At 36.3% G+C, this 17052-nt stretch overlaps 1 protein-coding gene across 3 annotated transcripts; it reads right to left on the bottom strand.

The window, feature by feature from the left end:
* Window positions 1-760: 760 nt before the first annotated feature.
* tmem269 (transmembrane protein 269) lies at window positions 761-15930 on the bottom strand. Of its 3 annotated transcripts, none has more exons than XM_030138968.1 (7): window positions 15875-15930; window positions 15042-15093; window positions 12185-12332; window positions 11748-11845; window positions 9350-9493; window positions 9042-9242; window positions 761-3463 (listed from the first exon to the last, which is right to left on the bottom strand). In XM_030138968.1, exons 2-7 carry the CDS (start codon window positions 15064-15066, stop codon window positions 3354-3356), a joined length of 726 nt encoding a protein of 241 aa, XP_029994828.1. In that variant the 5' UTR covers window positions 15067-15093; window positions 15875-15930; the 3' UTR covers window positions 761-3353. The 3 variants fall into 3 exon arrangements, with proteins under 3 accessions (XP_029994828.1, XP_029994827.1, XP_029994826.1); XM_030138967.1 differs by lacking the exon at window positions 15875-15930 and adding an exon at window positions 15679-15814; XM_030138966.1 differs by lacking the exon at window positions 15875-15930 and adding an exon at window positions 15227-15247.
* Window positions 15931-17052: the final 1122 nt, after the last annotated feature.

Raw genomic sequence — 17052 nt, 5'->3', positions numbered from 1 at the left:
TATTTGTAAGTTGCTGTTTATTTATTTATTTATTTTTTTATCAATTACTATAAATTTCAGGCGACCCCATTTGAATTCCAGGCAACCCCATGTGGGGTCCTGACCCCAAGGTTGAAAAACACTGGCTTAGGTGGTACCACAGGGGCCTATAGTGCAGTTACCCCACCTCCCCAAAAACATTTTTCTAAAGGCCATAAGGACTATAATGTTACATTAAAATGTTAATGCTGAAACATTTGGATGCACTAGTCTACCTGTTTCATATATGCCCACTGAAAATGAGCGCATTTTAGTCTAATGCAAATGTATGAAAGTACCACATATGTGCACTACTGAGCATTAACATGTGTTTCATGGAGCAGAAGATATGATGACTAGTTGAATAGAAGTATTGGAATGGAGCAAAAAGTCAGGTGTGATGGATCTCATACAAACCAATAGGGTGTCAGAATGGTGTATGTTTATACTTCTCATCCAACCACAGTGACATTCACTCTATACAGATTTATTTGGATAGTTTTTTTTTTTTTTTTGAACGATAACAAGCTGGAATGAAAACAAGCTGAAATGAAATCAATAAAATGTGGCTGAAAAATAATTACGCCGGTAAAGTATAGATAACCAAAATTTCTATTTAAGTAAGGTAATGAAGTATTTGTACTTCATTACTTGACACCTCTGAGTTTTAGTCTATACTTATCTACAGCATGAACAAGCACATCACTTTTTAAATGACCACTTATAGACACTGGAAGTGTTTATATTACTCTTTATTGTCCAAAATGTACAGACTTAAAAGCACAGATCTAATTATTCTTTAAGATATTTTTTGTTATTTTTCTTTTTAAATAACTGGGCAAAGTACAGTTTTTGTATCAAAATAATGCTCTCGGCATGCATACATGACTGTAAATTTACAATTTAAAAACCAAAACACCCACACAGGAAAGCTGAATGCACTACTGAATTTACTACAGCAGATTTCTGTTCAGTCTGTGTATGCACTTTACCACGTTTTCCTCAAAACGTCGGTTATGATAAACGGTGTCGACTAACAGCTGTGTGTTTAAATCAAAATTGTCAGCAGACAAGATCAGGAGAAGTTTGATTTACGAAGCTCTGTTCAGCCTGCGGTATGTGGATAACTCAGAAGTTCCTAAAACTATGAGTTATGGCTTCAAGAAGGTTTATATCATTTAAATCACAAAAGTCAACTGTAAGCTATGTCGTGCCTTACATTGTGACACCTCTGAATACAGGAAAGACACTTTTCATAAGGTATGGAGTGAATCAGTCAGTAGCTTTTGGGGCTGTGAATAGATATAATAATATTTTTCTCTGTGCTATCAAATAAAGAAATCCTTATAAAACTATATAATCTTTCCATTTGTCACACAATTTATTTATTATCTCTGCAAAAAAGGCATAAACACCCACTACTAAACATGATGAGTGACATCAGAACAGTGCCCTCAATAAAAAGGACTGGTCTATAAAACAAAATGATGTCCCTCAGACTGAGTACTGGCCGGGTTAAAGAATAACACACTAATGTTTTACTTCCCAGTAAGTTGTGCAGTAAAGGAAATGTTTCAACCACTAGATGGCAGGAAACAGGATTTGCAGCAGGTGTGTGTCATGCTTTAAGGGTAAGTCCACACTGAATCACACCAGAAAACTGCAGCTGCAGTGCAACGCTCGGAGTTCAAGTTTTCACTCATGTTGCATTTCTGACTCCACCTCCATCAGTGATGTCACTGCAGGTTTTCTGACAGTGATGGAAAACAATGGCAATGACATAACTGATGGAGCTGTGGTCAGAGGCTGTTGTGTCGTGTTGCAGATCTAGTGTGGATTTACCATTTAAAATGCAATGCCTCTTAAAACAGAGGCAAACATGTATAATAACCTAATAAAATCACACATAGAAGAAATGGAAATCAAACATGTCATATTTTGGACAGAATTAAAAGTCTAAAAAAGAAAGTTTCCATAAGCCAGGGCTGGCGTCAGTTCACTTTGAGCTGAATTTACATTCAAAAAGTATTTTAACTAACTGTACCATAATGTTCAGTGATTTATTCAGCAACTACACAAATTAACACCACTTCTTAGAGAGAAAAAAAAGTGGGACTTGCTCAATAACTGTTGAAAAGACCATAAAAGTGAAGGGACCCCAGCCCTGACACAAACATTAATAGATGTCAGTTGACATAAGAGTATTCATAGTGCTGCGTGAATGCCCATTACCCTGTTATCGATAAACAATCGAGAACGTGGACTATTAAATCTTAGATCTGGGAAATCATGTTGTAAATCCATTAAATAAAATCCATACTTACATACAATAGCACTCAGTAGTTTCCCATTTTACTGTAGTCAACACTGTAAAATACCCATTCTTTTGTCTTGTGGTTACAAAATTAGAAATGAACACAATTACTGTGCAGATATTTCATTTGAAATAATTTCTTTTTATATTATCCTCTAAGGAGATTCTATGATATGCCCTGCTGCCACATGTCCTCAACATAGACAATAGACTGAATTAATACTGTCATACACGGGTCGGCAACCTTTGATATCAAAAGAGCCATTTTAGGACAAAAATAGAAAAGAAAATCTGTCTGGAGCCAAAAGATATCCTTATGTGTTTTACCGAAATCAAAGTTTCAGTGCATTTACAGAACTACAAATAAATGACAGAACTAAAGGAAATGGTGAAATTTGTCATTATTGTGTTGAGTATACAGACACCTTCAGTATCATAAAATAAAAAGCAGTCTTGTTTTACTATTACTACCACTACTACATTTTGATTCATTTGGAGTGTAGTTACATTTTTACAACTGCATAACATCAGAATAAGTTTATGGTTGCAAAAACAATACCAAAATGTGTGTAAAAAAAAAAAACAATAGAAGTGTTTCCATGTTTTTTGACAAAGCCACATGGAGCCACTTAAAAAGGCCCCAAGAGCCAATTGTGGCCCAGGAGCCACAGGTTGCCCACCCCTGTTGTAATAGGTAGATAACACTGGAGATGAGGCTTTAGAAAGTTATGCTTTTAAAACAACTCATCCAATCACCACGTTCAGTGAAAATTCATCTAAAAATCAGACAGCATGAAAGGTTAATCCTTACCGGTCCTTCACATCCCTCTTAACGCTCTTAAATCCAGATACTGGCTTCAAGGTGTCGTATTAAAATAAAGGTTAAATAGAATGAAAGTTCATCTGTTCAGTAAGGGTCCTCCGTGACATTGGGGGGGCAGCAGCAGTCTGGAAACATCAGTTTACTCCAGATGAGCCGGAGGTAAACCTACTGGGAGTTTTACACAAGGCCAACACTCCTTTACACCTTGCTACTCCAAAGTGATGCTGGGAACAAAATGTAGGAGACAGACCACAGCAGGTAGTACACACATGCAGGAGGGAAGGAAGAGCAGAACACCATGATGACTCCTGAAATTAAACAAAAAAACAAATAAACCAAAAACAAAAAAAATCAGAGGAGGTGGGAAATCACTTTAAACCTTTGACTACAGTTGCAGAAAAATTATTACACCATCAAAAGTCTTCAAAAACAATGGTTATACAATCAAGTACTAACTCCTGTGTTTGTCATGTGACTAAAACGGGGTACACACATAAGGATTTTCTAAATCTGAAGAGATTTTTTATCTGTTACACATCCCACACATGAAGACAAAAAAATCTGGCATTGAACAGTTTTGATCGTACGGTGTGTGGTGTGGTCCGATAATCTGAACATAGCACACCACACACATAACAATTCTGTCCCACCACCGATCTAGAATGTAGTCCTCTAAGCCAGAAATCTTGTGTGATCAAACGTGAACTAACAAAAATAACGAAGAAGAAACATAGCATGGCTCGGGACAAAAGGGTCAGGTAACCTGCAAAAACATGTGGGAATGGGTAAAAAAAAAAAAAAAAGGTGGGTATGGGCCCAGGTAAAATTAAACGAAAAGCGTGTGGTAGCGGGCAAGGAAGTGAAAAAATAAAAATTTGTGGATGAAAATAATTTGCAGGACATTTAGTGATGATGATCATCTAATTTTCCCGTGGTTGATCCACATCCAGTTTCTTTTATTTTGAAGTGAGCTTCATATGTGTTTACATCCAGCCACAGATGTTACTGAGCAATGCATACTGGAGCTTTAATGATGGCGTGTGTTTTAGACAAAAATAAAGCCCTTGAAATTGAGTTACTGTGTAGACAATGTGTTTAATCACGGGTCGGGTCAGGTCAGGTTGCAAGTCTAATGTATGTGGGTACGGGCAGGTGCAGGTTTGGAAAAGTGGACCCGTGCAGGACTCTGCTCTGGAGTAGTCGGCTTTCCCCACACATGAAGATTTTTCATAGTAAATATTGAACAAATTTAATATTTACGATTGTTGGCCCTGACCTGCTTCAGGGCCGATTATCAGGACAAATTCATTCCTAACACACCTCAGACCTCAGGGTAATCTGATAGGATAATTTTATAAAACATAAGGTAATCTGGCGTTTGCTGTCCTTGGTCAGGAAGGGGGAAAATCGAGACAAAAACAGCCTGATTATCTTTAAGTGTGTACCCCGTTTTAAACAGCCAGAAAAGAAATGTATGCATGGAATGCCTAAAAGCACTGTTTTTTTTTCAGTACAATGCCATAGATATTGACGTACGAACTGAAGTCATTTTGGTTATTATCAAGAAAACATGGAAAATGTCTAGATATCAGCTCTGAAATTAAACTCTTATGAGCTATTTTTGTTGTTATCATTATATTTGTCCAAATAAATGTACCTTTAGTTGTACCAGGCATTAAAATGAACAAGAAATTGAAGAAAACAAGGGGTGATCTAATAATTTTTTCCTCAATTGTGTAACTATTTCACTATTTCCTTTTAATGTGGGCTATTACAACATTTTTTTGCAGGCAATCTATATAGAAAGTGGGAAATTAAGTTTGCTTATAGCAGTTTATATTTTAGGTGATTAATTTCTTTTGTATTATAGCCCCGTCCAATCCTACATTAAGAACTATAATGAGGCACTGGAGACCTCTCAATCTGTCAAGTGAAGGCTGAAGCAGTGTGTAAATGGAGATTGCAGATATGTCTATATATTTAGTCACTTAATGATTAACACTAGCAATTTATCAACTAGAAGCATTACACTGCTGTTTCTATTACTAGTTCAAGGTCATAATTTAATAGAATGTTACCTAAACGTTTCCATAGGGACACACTGACATAATATACAGTTGATCATTAATCTATAGTCCGACAGCAGATATTTTAAGTTTAGAGGAGGGTGTCATAGTTGTTTTCCGATGCTAATAGCAACTCACAGCTGAATGTCAGTGAAGTTACTGATTATACTGAGACATAAATTGACTAAAAATGTGTGTTTTATGACATTATAGTAACAAAATAATTAGTCCGATATCCTCCTGAGACACAGGATAAGTAAAGGTTTTGGCTTTTTTACATTAAATAACTGTCTAGATTGGAAATAGCATGACCCAACAGTTATTTCAGATACATTTTTTATGGAATATCCTTTGTGGTCTGTTTTTTTTTTTTTTTAAATTAATATAAGTAAATCTGTAAAACTCTTGTCCCCTTCAGACAACACCATTGAGTAGGTGGGTCTCATGAGGACATAGATATATAGATATTCTAGAGGAAATAATGATAATTATAACTATGTATAATACTTGCAGAATATCAGGCGTGGATAGAAAGGACCAGAAAGAACTACTTTCACACTTTGGCTTCAATGAATATCAATAAAAAGCTGATGTTCTAAGATGTTCTAAGGTAAACTATTACTTAACATTAGCACACAGTTGTTAGCAAAAAAGACAAAAAACTGAAACTAGTCTCTCATGTTCCTTTTACACGATATGCAGTATTTGTTCCATCTCAAATTAACTAATTTAAAATGAACAAGAACAGCTTTTTAAAAAATGCTCAACAGTTTTTGTTTGCAGACAACGGACTTATTATCTTACCTTAGTAAGTTTTTGTTGATCACATTTACCCTCTAAACCCTATGCCTAAAATGGTCTGCCTAGACTTTTTTTCTAATTTTGACTATAAAAAGGTTAGAAAATATGCTGCGAGTGTGTTTGCTCATTTTTCCACATCTTTAAAATCTAGTAATCGTTTACAATTTACTGCATGTTATAATATTGCTAAAATTGCAGCTTCTTCTCCAGCTTCTGGTACAGGCGTGATTGAAATTACCTTAATGACCCAAAAAAGCCTATAAAGCGCAACGTCTCAGGTTTCAGAAACCTTTGGAATTTTTCCAATTGCACAAACAGTGAAAGAGTTACAGCCATCCAAACTGCATTTGTGCAGGGTGTGTCAGCGATGACACATCAGGTTTTAAAGACTTAACACTATATTGTGAAGACGGCTCCTCTAGTCCTGTCTGTGAACCTCTATTTTATATTTCATTAAGTGTTATCACAGAACTTTCTATTTGTTTTGGTTAGATTAGCTCTTCAATAAAACTAAAAATCCCATAGAGTGATGAGCTAAGTGCCAAAGCTTGCAGTCATAGCAACGGTAACTAAAGAGGGTGGGGCTTAGTAAAGGGTAAATTATTTATAAGGCTATATAGTATTAATCAGTTACCAATTTTTATCATGTATTTTAATGACTTTCTTTTACTTGGTTATATTGAAAAGAAATCATCATTCCAGTACACTCTTCAACTTTAAGCTAAGGATTCAGTAATGAAAAATAAATTAATATATTTATATCTGTAATTTAGACAGATTAAAACTTCAGCATAGAAAATAAATCTACATAATACCAAGTAGTGGTGTAAGAAAATATTGGTTCTGCAATATAACATGATATTTCATTTCACAATACCGTATTGATATTAAAAAGTACTGTATCGATATTTTTAGGTATTTATCCAAATGCAGATATTGTGGAGGTTCATTCTTGGTTTGTTGTTTTTCTTTTTTCTTTATACTTTATTATTATTTAAGACTTCTTCAATAAATAATGTTAGTTCCTTTGTTGGGACTGCACAAAAATAATGTTATGATGTTAGTTATGAACTGATAGAATATGAACATTTGAACAGGATCTTAAACTGTAATGTCTGTAAAACATAAATTAAGTTAAGTTTTAACACAGGAACATTTTGTGATATAGCATTAGATCCTGTTCTGATCAAATAAAAATGTGTTTAGTATTTGTGCATATTTCTCGTGTAATTCAATTCTTCAAGGAAATAATCATTTTAAAAAAAGAAACAAACAAAAAATTGCCTTTTTAACAGTATCACGATATATCGTGATATATTGTATCGTGATCCTAGTATTGTGATTTGTATCGTATCGCCAGATTCTTGCCAATACACACCCCTAATACCAAGGGCATGAGAGAAAAAAGTTTTTCCTCCAGATTTAGGTGAGTTCGCTCTTAAATATTAAGAGTTTCACAAGGCAATTCTGTCATGAATCATTGATTTAAGTACCAACTACAAACCCTGGAATGCCAAATGTATCATATTTGATACATGAGTTCTGAAGCCCTCTACATGATCAGAGTGATATTTTTTTTCTTGAAAAACTGATGTATACAATTAGATAAATACAATACACAGATAATCCACCGGGGGGAGGAATTCGTTCACCAGAAGCCTTTCCAGGGACACTACATGATCATCATTAAAGCTATACCGTATGATGTGGCATTTTTACACTTTTCTTTTGCCATCTTAAAATGCTCCTAATAAGCGTGTGTCAAACTAAAATGTAAAAGAAATCCACCAGGTATTGAAACTCAAACATGTTTAATTCTCATATATTTCTGATAAAAGTCTGACCAATCATTTTATTCGGTCCGAATGAAATAATTGGCCGAACCTGGCTGAGCCTCCTGTCAATCATCCATTATGGTCGTCCAGCATCTGATCCATTATCGCTGTCTCCACATCCTACATGGGTACCTCTTAATCTGACGCTTAACTCGCGCTGCTCCTCCTGTTACTGACCACAGTCTACTGTCTATGTGTATGGATAACACTCAAATGCGCATGTGGAAGGAAAAAACGGATTTATTAAAAGAAACAACAACTTAGGGGAACAAACAGGAGTCTGATGAATGAAGGATGGAGATAAAAGTCCAGAAGTCTGGTGTACTGGACTAAACAGGTCTGCACAAAGCTCAGCTTTTATGACCGTGGGACTCATACAGGTACATGTACATGGTGTCACACAGTGTAGGATTATGTAGGATGATAAATGTATGGACTATGAAACCTCAAATGTCCACGGAAAATTTGCGGAGGCCACGCGTTCACACTGCGCCCACCCGTCGCCTGGACACCTCATCTCTATGGTGCAGTGAAGACCCTGACCCAGAACTGCACAGACCACACCCTTAAATACAGGGTCTACTGATGGAACAGGGGCTGCGGGCCTGCAGCAGGTGGATGATGCATCTGATTACTGAGGGAGGGGTCCGCGGACACACTGAAGCGGACCGGACCTCCACCTCTGCTTCCTCCGCGCACATCAGGTGAGAGGAGAGGGGAGGGGAGCGTAGGAGCTCAGGCAGAGAGAAGTGGGCGGGGCTTTGGAGAAAGGCGGGTTGTTCATGTTCAAATGTTTACTAAGTGCTGTGAGAAATGCCACATCAGTAGGTATAGCTTTAATGAGGAAGGAGGCAGAACTTTGCCAATTTTGAAAAGGAATTACCAATTTGTTAGACATGTTTGTGTTATATTATGTTTTTGTTTGTTCAAAAATAAAAATATTTGAGCATCAAGACCCGATGTATCAAATATGATACAAAATTTAAACTCATACACGGAAATTGATATTTGAAAAAAAAATGTTGGTTGTTCAGAAGGACCAATAAAGGCTCCAGTTTCAAAGAACTGGAATTTTCTGTCCGTGATTTAATGGTTCAGGCTTTACAGGGTTAAAGTCATTACATTCACTACTTTTGTTCAAGACTAAAGATGAGAATCATGCTACAATTCCTATGACACTTTACCTCCAGCGTAGACCACTTTCTTCCAGGCCTGGGACTCCAGCACTCTGTCATGAGGGTAGAAGTTCTGGCTGATCATAAAGAGGATCATGGCCACTGCAATTACCCGCAGCAAAGCCATATTTCCTCCCGACAGTAGAGACGCACTGGCCAGAATGGCTGAAGAGTAGATGCACGGCAGACCACGATACATGAATGGGATCCCTACAGACAGAATTAAAATTAATCCAAAATAACCTTTATACAAAGAAGTGGGAGTGAAATGTCGAATACTGTCAGGCAAAAGCACTTCATAGTCTATGCGGGCTTACCACTTGAGAAGAAACAGAGGCGGACAAACACAGACATGACGTAACACATGCACAGGATGTTGTCCAGCAGGTCAGGTGTCCTCAGCAGCAAGGACGTGGCAATCCCAAAGGTTGTGAAGTCGGCAAAATCATCCAGCTTTGCTCCTGAACATGAAAAATAAGCACAAATACCTGTGATATACGAAAGAATTACATTGTTATGCTCACAAATATCACCTGTACTAACAGCCTCATGTCCTATTGTACAGTGGTGGAAACATGTTTTTGGATACCCCATGCATTTCTATAACATTTCTGTGTTTTGTGCAGGCTTAGTCAGAATTTATTTACATTTGTTAAAGGAGTGATATTTTGCTTTTTTAAATGGAATTATGCATTTTAAACCATTTCCCTGTGGTCTACATAAACTGTAAATGCTATGCTTGGGTCTGAATTCTTCATTAATTCAATTCCACAGTTCCATCTTCAACCCTGTTTCTGAGTAATGACACTAGAAAGATCATTTTTAGCGCTGGCCCTTTAAATGCAAATGAGCCACTTCATGCCCCATCCCCTCCAGGTTGTCCTGTTCAACCACTTGTGTTCATTAATACAACCAATACCTGAACATTTTAGGTAATCGGCTCGAAGTTTGGACATATTTTCAGTATGGAATACAACCGCTGCTGATGACAAACTATTATGTCGTACTCGGAGAAATGTTCGTTGGAAGTCTTGGCCATATATGTGCAAATGACGTGATGTAACTAGTTATATACATAACATATTAAGAAGTAATTAAAACGGGTTGTAGAAATCCACTCGATTTTTGCCTAAATGTATATAAAGATAGCTTTGCAGCACCTGGAGGGTTCAAATTCAAACTTTTTGAACTACTAGGGTCCCAATACACAAATAAACGTACCAAAGACTAGTAAAAGTGGGTTTAGCAAAATATGACCCCTTTAAGTTACTTTAGGGAGTTGAAATGTGAATTTATGGTCAAAAGATAAGGTAAGGGGACAGGAGTATATAAGTTGAACTTCATCCCACTCCTTTTCGAATGTTTTTCTTTTCTTTTTTATATTGTTTTTCTTTGTTGTACTGGCTTTAGATGTTGATATTTGAAATAAACAAACAACAAAAAAGAAACATTTGCGGTCTATTACATTAAGAATCCTTCTCAGGTCATTGAACTTTAGTAAGTATTTTTCCATTTTCCAAACCTGCATGCTCCCTTCTGCACATGCTCTGTTCTATCAAGGTCAAAACAGGATGTTTCAGTAACATAATGCCCCTTGAAACACATCCAGGACGTGACATGTTGAAACCGTCCAGAATTCAACAATTAAAAAAAAAAAACGCATTTGTTTGTGTCTTTCTGATGCAGCCACACCTTTTGAAACACAAGAAAGATTTTCCCACAAATATTTCATGATAAATTTGAGATTTGTGTAAAATTTAAAGAGTGTCCAAATACTTTTTCCCACTGCTGTATTCTGCATGAGACAGTTAAATGAGGACTTTGGATTCCATCAAAACCAGTGTAGATAATTCCTCATCTTTCCAGTATCTTAAATGACATGTGACAGTGGTGTGGCTTGGGTGTATGTGCAAAAATCTCAAAGTGGAAATTTCAGTGTCAGCCCAAAGGGCAGCTATTCTATAAACAACATTCTCCGTTGCCTCGTCTCTTTATCCCTCAGGAACATGGAGCATGTTTTCAGCAGATGAGGATGAGGTGATTCAGGGTACGGCTCAAATGAACGAGGTGGAATTCCACAGCCCAGAGTCAACAATTTTAGCAATTTCAGATATGCAGAGAACCCAAAGCAACAGGATAAAATAGACAATTGAAGCGTGATCCTGTGGAATTAGGCTGCTTAATCAGAAAGTGATTGTTCATTTGACAAAATACGTGGGGGGCACAACAACATCCACCTGCAAAGTCATGCAGAAAAACCCCGTCGGGACACAAAGCCCCCTGAAATGTGCAGTCAACGATGTATTGTGATGCACCTGGGAGCTATTTTGGGTATGCGCAAAAATGTGAACTTGGGCATTGGAGGCAACCTTAAAACAGCTATTTGTGCCATTTGAGACCACATAACAGGATGCCATTCCATGCATATTTCTGACACCTACAAATATGCGTTTGACTAAAAATAAATAAAAAGACACAATCAAGAAAGGTCCAGTGACATTATATATAAAATATGTATGGTTCCTCTTGAGTTGGAGACTCTGTAAGACTATCCATAGCAACTCAATGGCAGTTTCCTTTTACTGGTTCCCTTTGTTTATGACTTTGTGCAGCCAAATTAGAAGGTCCACACAAAAGCCTGCACAGTAAGCCCTGCCAACACCCCAGTTGAAGTTTATCTCTGTGAAGAGCTATTGACCACAACACTCCACTTACCCAGCGCAGAGCAGGCATCTAGTCGCCTGGCAACTGCTCCATCTGCCAAATCCAGTAGGTAGCCAATCAGAACCAGCCAACATGCAGCATGATGGTGCCTGAACAAAACAGAGCTGACGGTTAGCCAATTGATGACAACAACCACTGGAAATGTGTTTGTGCCAACAGTGTGACAAATAAAAGTAAATAACTATCTTATTTAGCTGTAACAGGGAGAAAACTATTACTTTTAGGTCCGGCATGCTCTATACTCTGACCCCGGAACACCATTTAGATTTAACTGCATCTCTTAATGTATTTAAATTCTAAGCACAATAAGGATATTTTGGCTGTGAAAACACTAAACTGACTTTTTTCCGATAGTTTGTGTCCATCCTGCTGCTGAGCCTGACTAATGTTGCACAGAGTGAAATCCAATAATGGTTGTGTTCACTCACCCATTAAGACTGCTGAGAATGGAGGCCATGCCCATGACCATGTTGGCAACTGACAGTGCATTTGCTGCATTTTTACGTGCAAACTCCTTGATCTGGAGTCCTGTAGCCCGATCACTCAGAAAGAGCTTGTTGGTACACTGGAAAAAACCTGAGACCACACACCATTAGCAGTTAGTAGTTGTTTGTGTTGTCAGTAACCTTTGCTGTGGTTTAAGGAAAGCTAAATCCCTCATTATGATTGGGTGACCTTTAATGGCTGACCGAGGATCGGAACGAAAGATCATGCTTTGTATATTTTGCATGACAGTCAACTTCAGTGGAATGTGCCTGAATAAAAACAGTTTACTTATCATATTCCACTTTGAGTCAAACCTCGGTTTGGAACCCGGGAAAAATGTATTAAAAGTAGCCTTAATTCTATATGAAGATTAGCTACTACTAAATACTAACATTTTGTACTATACTGGAGTATTCTAGTATATATGTGGTGTTTTTGTTACTGTATTGAAAACAAAATACCACCATGAAATTGTTTCTCCCTTCTTATGTAAAAGAAGCATCACTTACCAAGACGTATGTTTATTGGACGTGGATCGATCTTACGATACATTCATCCATTTTCAGTTCACTAAAATGCATTTGTTACTGTACATTCATTCAATCACGGTGTGCAGCCTACAGCATGCAACAGTAAAGTGCGTCTTACTATCTACTCATTACATTTATTAGCAGTTACATTTATGAAACAGAAACAGCAAACAGATTCTGACTGCTATAAAAATGGTCACAATAACATGCAATAAACTTTAATATCTAGAAAATATCTGGAAAGGAATAAAATGTTGAAAGAATATAATATGTGAACAGAAAGCATGGGTTAGCAATCAAATGTGATCTGATAAGGGGTCAAATACACACAAATACTGATGTGGGGAACATTTAGGAGACTACCACACACACCATTTTCTACTGGATGTGATTTTGACCTACTGTATTGACACATACCAGACATGAGATCAATTAGCCTGTTAATTCAAACACACTGAATTGAGACAAGGACATGGCAGCAGCGCTCACAGAGCTAACCCTTTCACATCTATTAATACCACAGAATCCAAGCTTTCACGGAGACTGTGGCATAAAGGTAAATGTACAAATGCACCTTCTGTAGTTTAAACAGATGTTTATGACATGCAGTTAATATTAAAATAATAGACTGTATAAGGCTGTATCCTCACCAAAAAAAAAGGCCAAATATTTGTTTCAAATGCAACTAGTTGCACATCTTATCGTAACTTAATGTGTATAATTACACAGGGAATTTTCAGTACAAACAATGTAAGAGACATATATCAAGCAGCCAAAGTGGAACGACTGCTTACAGTATGTCACTCCACCCACACAGCAGTGACAGATTTTAATCAAAAGAAACAAAGTAATCTTTGTTTTCTGCCTGCCTGATCTCTTGTGAGTTCATAATGTTCTCTCAAGTCATAGCACTGTCCAAGACAGTATGTACAGATAATGACCTGCAAAATTTAAGTACTTTTAAATGTTGCAGTAGCAACCCTTCAAGTGTTTTTCACCCTGAACTTCCTGTGATTCCAAAGCCAGGCGAGTTCAAGAGACTCTTCATCTGAAAGAAAACAGTGTATGAGACACAGCAGAAAGCCAGCAATAACTTACACTTTTACTTGACAGCATGCTTTTTAGCTCTCATTTTGGAATGTAACAAACTTTACAACCTGGCATTCAAATCATTATGTGGCATCACTTGACGTGGATACATCTTTCATTTAATCTGATGTACATAACTTCCTTAATTGTTGTTCAACAATCATCAACAAAGCCTCATTGCATATTACCAAATCATTACCAAAGTCATATTTTCGTGATAACTTCTGTGATAACTGCATAACTTTACTCTCCTAACACTACTGCTTCATTTAGCATCAATGTCTATGTCCTGAAAAAAATATGACTTAGGTGATTATGCTATGACGCTAATGAAGTGAATAATTTCAATGAATGAATGAATTTCTTCAGCCTCAAAATCTGTTTTTACGTCTGCACGGTTGAACATCTCTGCTTTACTCTAAACACATTATCTCGATAACTAATAAAAAGAGGATAAAGACAGTGCTAGATACACAGTCAATTTCAAGCAGGTCTCTATTTCTGGATTGCTGCCTAATGAGTGCAAAGCATGATGGGAAGGCCCTTATGCAACTACCCTACTATGTTACCTGGTAACGACTACAAGACTAAATGACAAACAAGAAAACAATTCCAAAGAACTATGGTGAAAACATTAGATAATTTATATAAATTTATAATAAGCAGAGTATTACTTACAAATAAATGAACCAACAAATATAAAACAAAAGCCAGAGATTTATACTGATGCAATTACAAAAAAAGTTCTCTATTAAAGTTATGTTTGGTTCCAAAAAGTACGCATTACTTACTGTATGCTGTGGTCATAAAATATATATGTATCAGTGTATCTATAGAATATTGTCTGTCGATATATTATCTTAAATATGCACCTTGATTTACTTTGATTGGAAACAACTACGCAATTTCACTGCCTACGCCATATGTTATGTATTTATCATTATTATAACTATTATTATTATTTTTATTTATTTATTTATTTATTTATTTATTAATAAAATGAGTATTTACATCTCATTTAATCCAGTTCAGGCATCTTTAAAACTCTCTCAGCATATTAGTGGCTGTTTTCCGGCCCCATTTGAGCCAAGCAGATCTAGGTTTTAATCTCAGGCACCCATGTTCATGTAGGTATACAGTAATCTAGATTAAGAGATGAGATTGAGAAACAAGCACCTACCAGAGGAGGAAGTCAGGAGGATCATGATTGTCTCTGGCTCAAAGCACAAAAGCTGAAGGGGGAAAAAAAAAAGTGCTTAGAATAGAAAAATGATGGATATCAAAATTATTATTGTCATTGGCATAATTTAATTTTTTTGTGGTAATTATGGGTCTATCGAATCTACTCTTTTGTATAAAAAAAACCTGCATTCTTTCATCAGTAAAAGTTGTCAGAATTCCTCCAGATCTTTCCTCTCCCTCTGCATCCCTGTCCACTTTCTCAGTGTTGGTCTAAATGCGCACATCTCTATCCTCAGCCGTCCTCATGTATGCTCCTGCACTTCTCAGCCTACTTTTTTTTTTTTTTTTTTTTTTTTTTTTTTTTTTTTTTACATTTTTCCAATTTCTTTTATTATTATTTATTCATTTTTGCATGAAGAAACGCAACCAGATCCAGAGTAACAGGTTCTTATTTCGCCTTTACATCCTTTCATCACTTATCTTCTCATATTCTCATCTGGGCACGCGCCCTCAAGTGCGTCACAGCCAAATAATCTGACAAATGTCAGTCTCTTTCAATCTATACTGTTCTCAAAAATATCTTTTAAATAATGAGGTGAAGGCTATAAACAGAAACAAAGTGCATCCCATCTTACCTGAACGTTCCTCCACAGAAAAACAGAGTCTAAAACAATCAAATAATGGACGAGGATAAATCTGCACGTGCACGCCGGCGCTTATTTATCTTTCTTTTCTTTTCTTTCCTTTTTTTTTTTTTTTTTTTTAACACAAACTTGTTTCTGTTTGTTCTGTCTACTATATTCTCATCCTAATATTAGGGTGCACGTTTACCTGTCAACTTCCCCGGTGCTTTTTCAGCGCTTCCTTTTAAAGCGCAAGGATAAATCCGCTAGAATATTCCACCGGAAATGACGTTTTCGCTGCTTCTAGTTTTTTCCCATAACATTTCTGCACGAGGACTTGGTGAACCTCAGTGGTTCTAAAACTTTTTACAGTGGAGTACCCCCCGAAATATAGTATTTTTTTTAGTCAAGCACCCCCAACTCTCATTTCAACATTTCTGATTGTTGATAAAAAATTAGGCAACATGTGTTCCTGTGCCAAAGGAGTTTGTTTATGTTTTCAAAACTTTATAAACAAACAATATATATTTAACTGTAATACATAAAAAAACAACAACAAATTTTTAAAGTAAATTTTGTGTGCAAAATATAAACTAAAAAGTGCCCTCTTTCATTGATAAGAAAAATAAATAAATTGGTCATTAATTAATAAATGAACCTTTCATCAACAAAAAATAATTTAGTGATTGTGATTTAGTGATTTATTCTGAACATGCAATGAAACTTAACATATATGCACTAGCAAAACATACATACAGAGTGGGGAAGCAAAATTTACAATATGTTGAGGCAGGGATTGAAAGACAGTGTATGACCAATTAATTTATTGAAAGTCATGAGAATTTATTTGCCACAAGAAAATTTACATCATAGAAAATGTTTTTATTCTATGTGTCCTCCTTCTTTCTCAATAACTGCCTTCACACGCTTCCTGAAACTTGTGCAAGTGTTCCTCAAATATTGGGGTGACAACTTCTCCCATTCTTCTTTAATAGTATCTTCCAGACTTTCTCATAATAGTTTTGCTCATAGTCATTCTCTTCTTTACATTATAAACAGTCTTTATGGACACTCCAACTATTTTTGAAATCTCCTTTGGTGTGACGAGTGCATTCAGCAAATCACACACTCTGACGTTTGCTTTCCTGATTACTCATATGGGCAAAAGTTTGTGAAAAGGTATGGATAATAGTGTTAGGTATGATTATGACATCAGTATATGTTTGGTTTCAAAACAATTGACGTAGTGCCTGCTGAGAAAAAACAACTAAATGTTCATTGTAAATTTTGCTTCCCCACCCTGTAATAATACAAATATCAAGAATCATAACAATCTTAGCCAGAAGAAAAGCGCAGTAATTCCTTAGCTACTCCAATAAACTCATT

This window comes from Sphaeramia orbicularis, chromosome 7 (genome assembly GCF_902148855.1).
Source record: "Sphaeramia orbicularis chromosome 7, fSphaOr1.1, whole genome shotgun sequence".
Taxonomy (NCBI): Eukaryota; Metazoa; Chordata; class Actinopteri; order Kurtiformes; family Apogonidae; genus Sphaeramia; species Sphaeramia orbicularis.
Note: the sequence above shows the minus strand (reverse complement) of the source record. Positions and strands in the feature narration are given on the sequence as shown.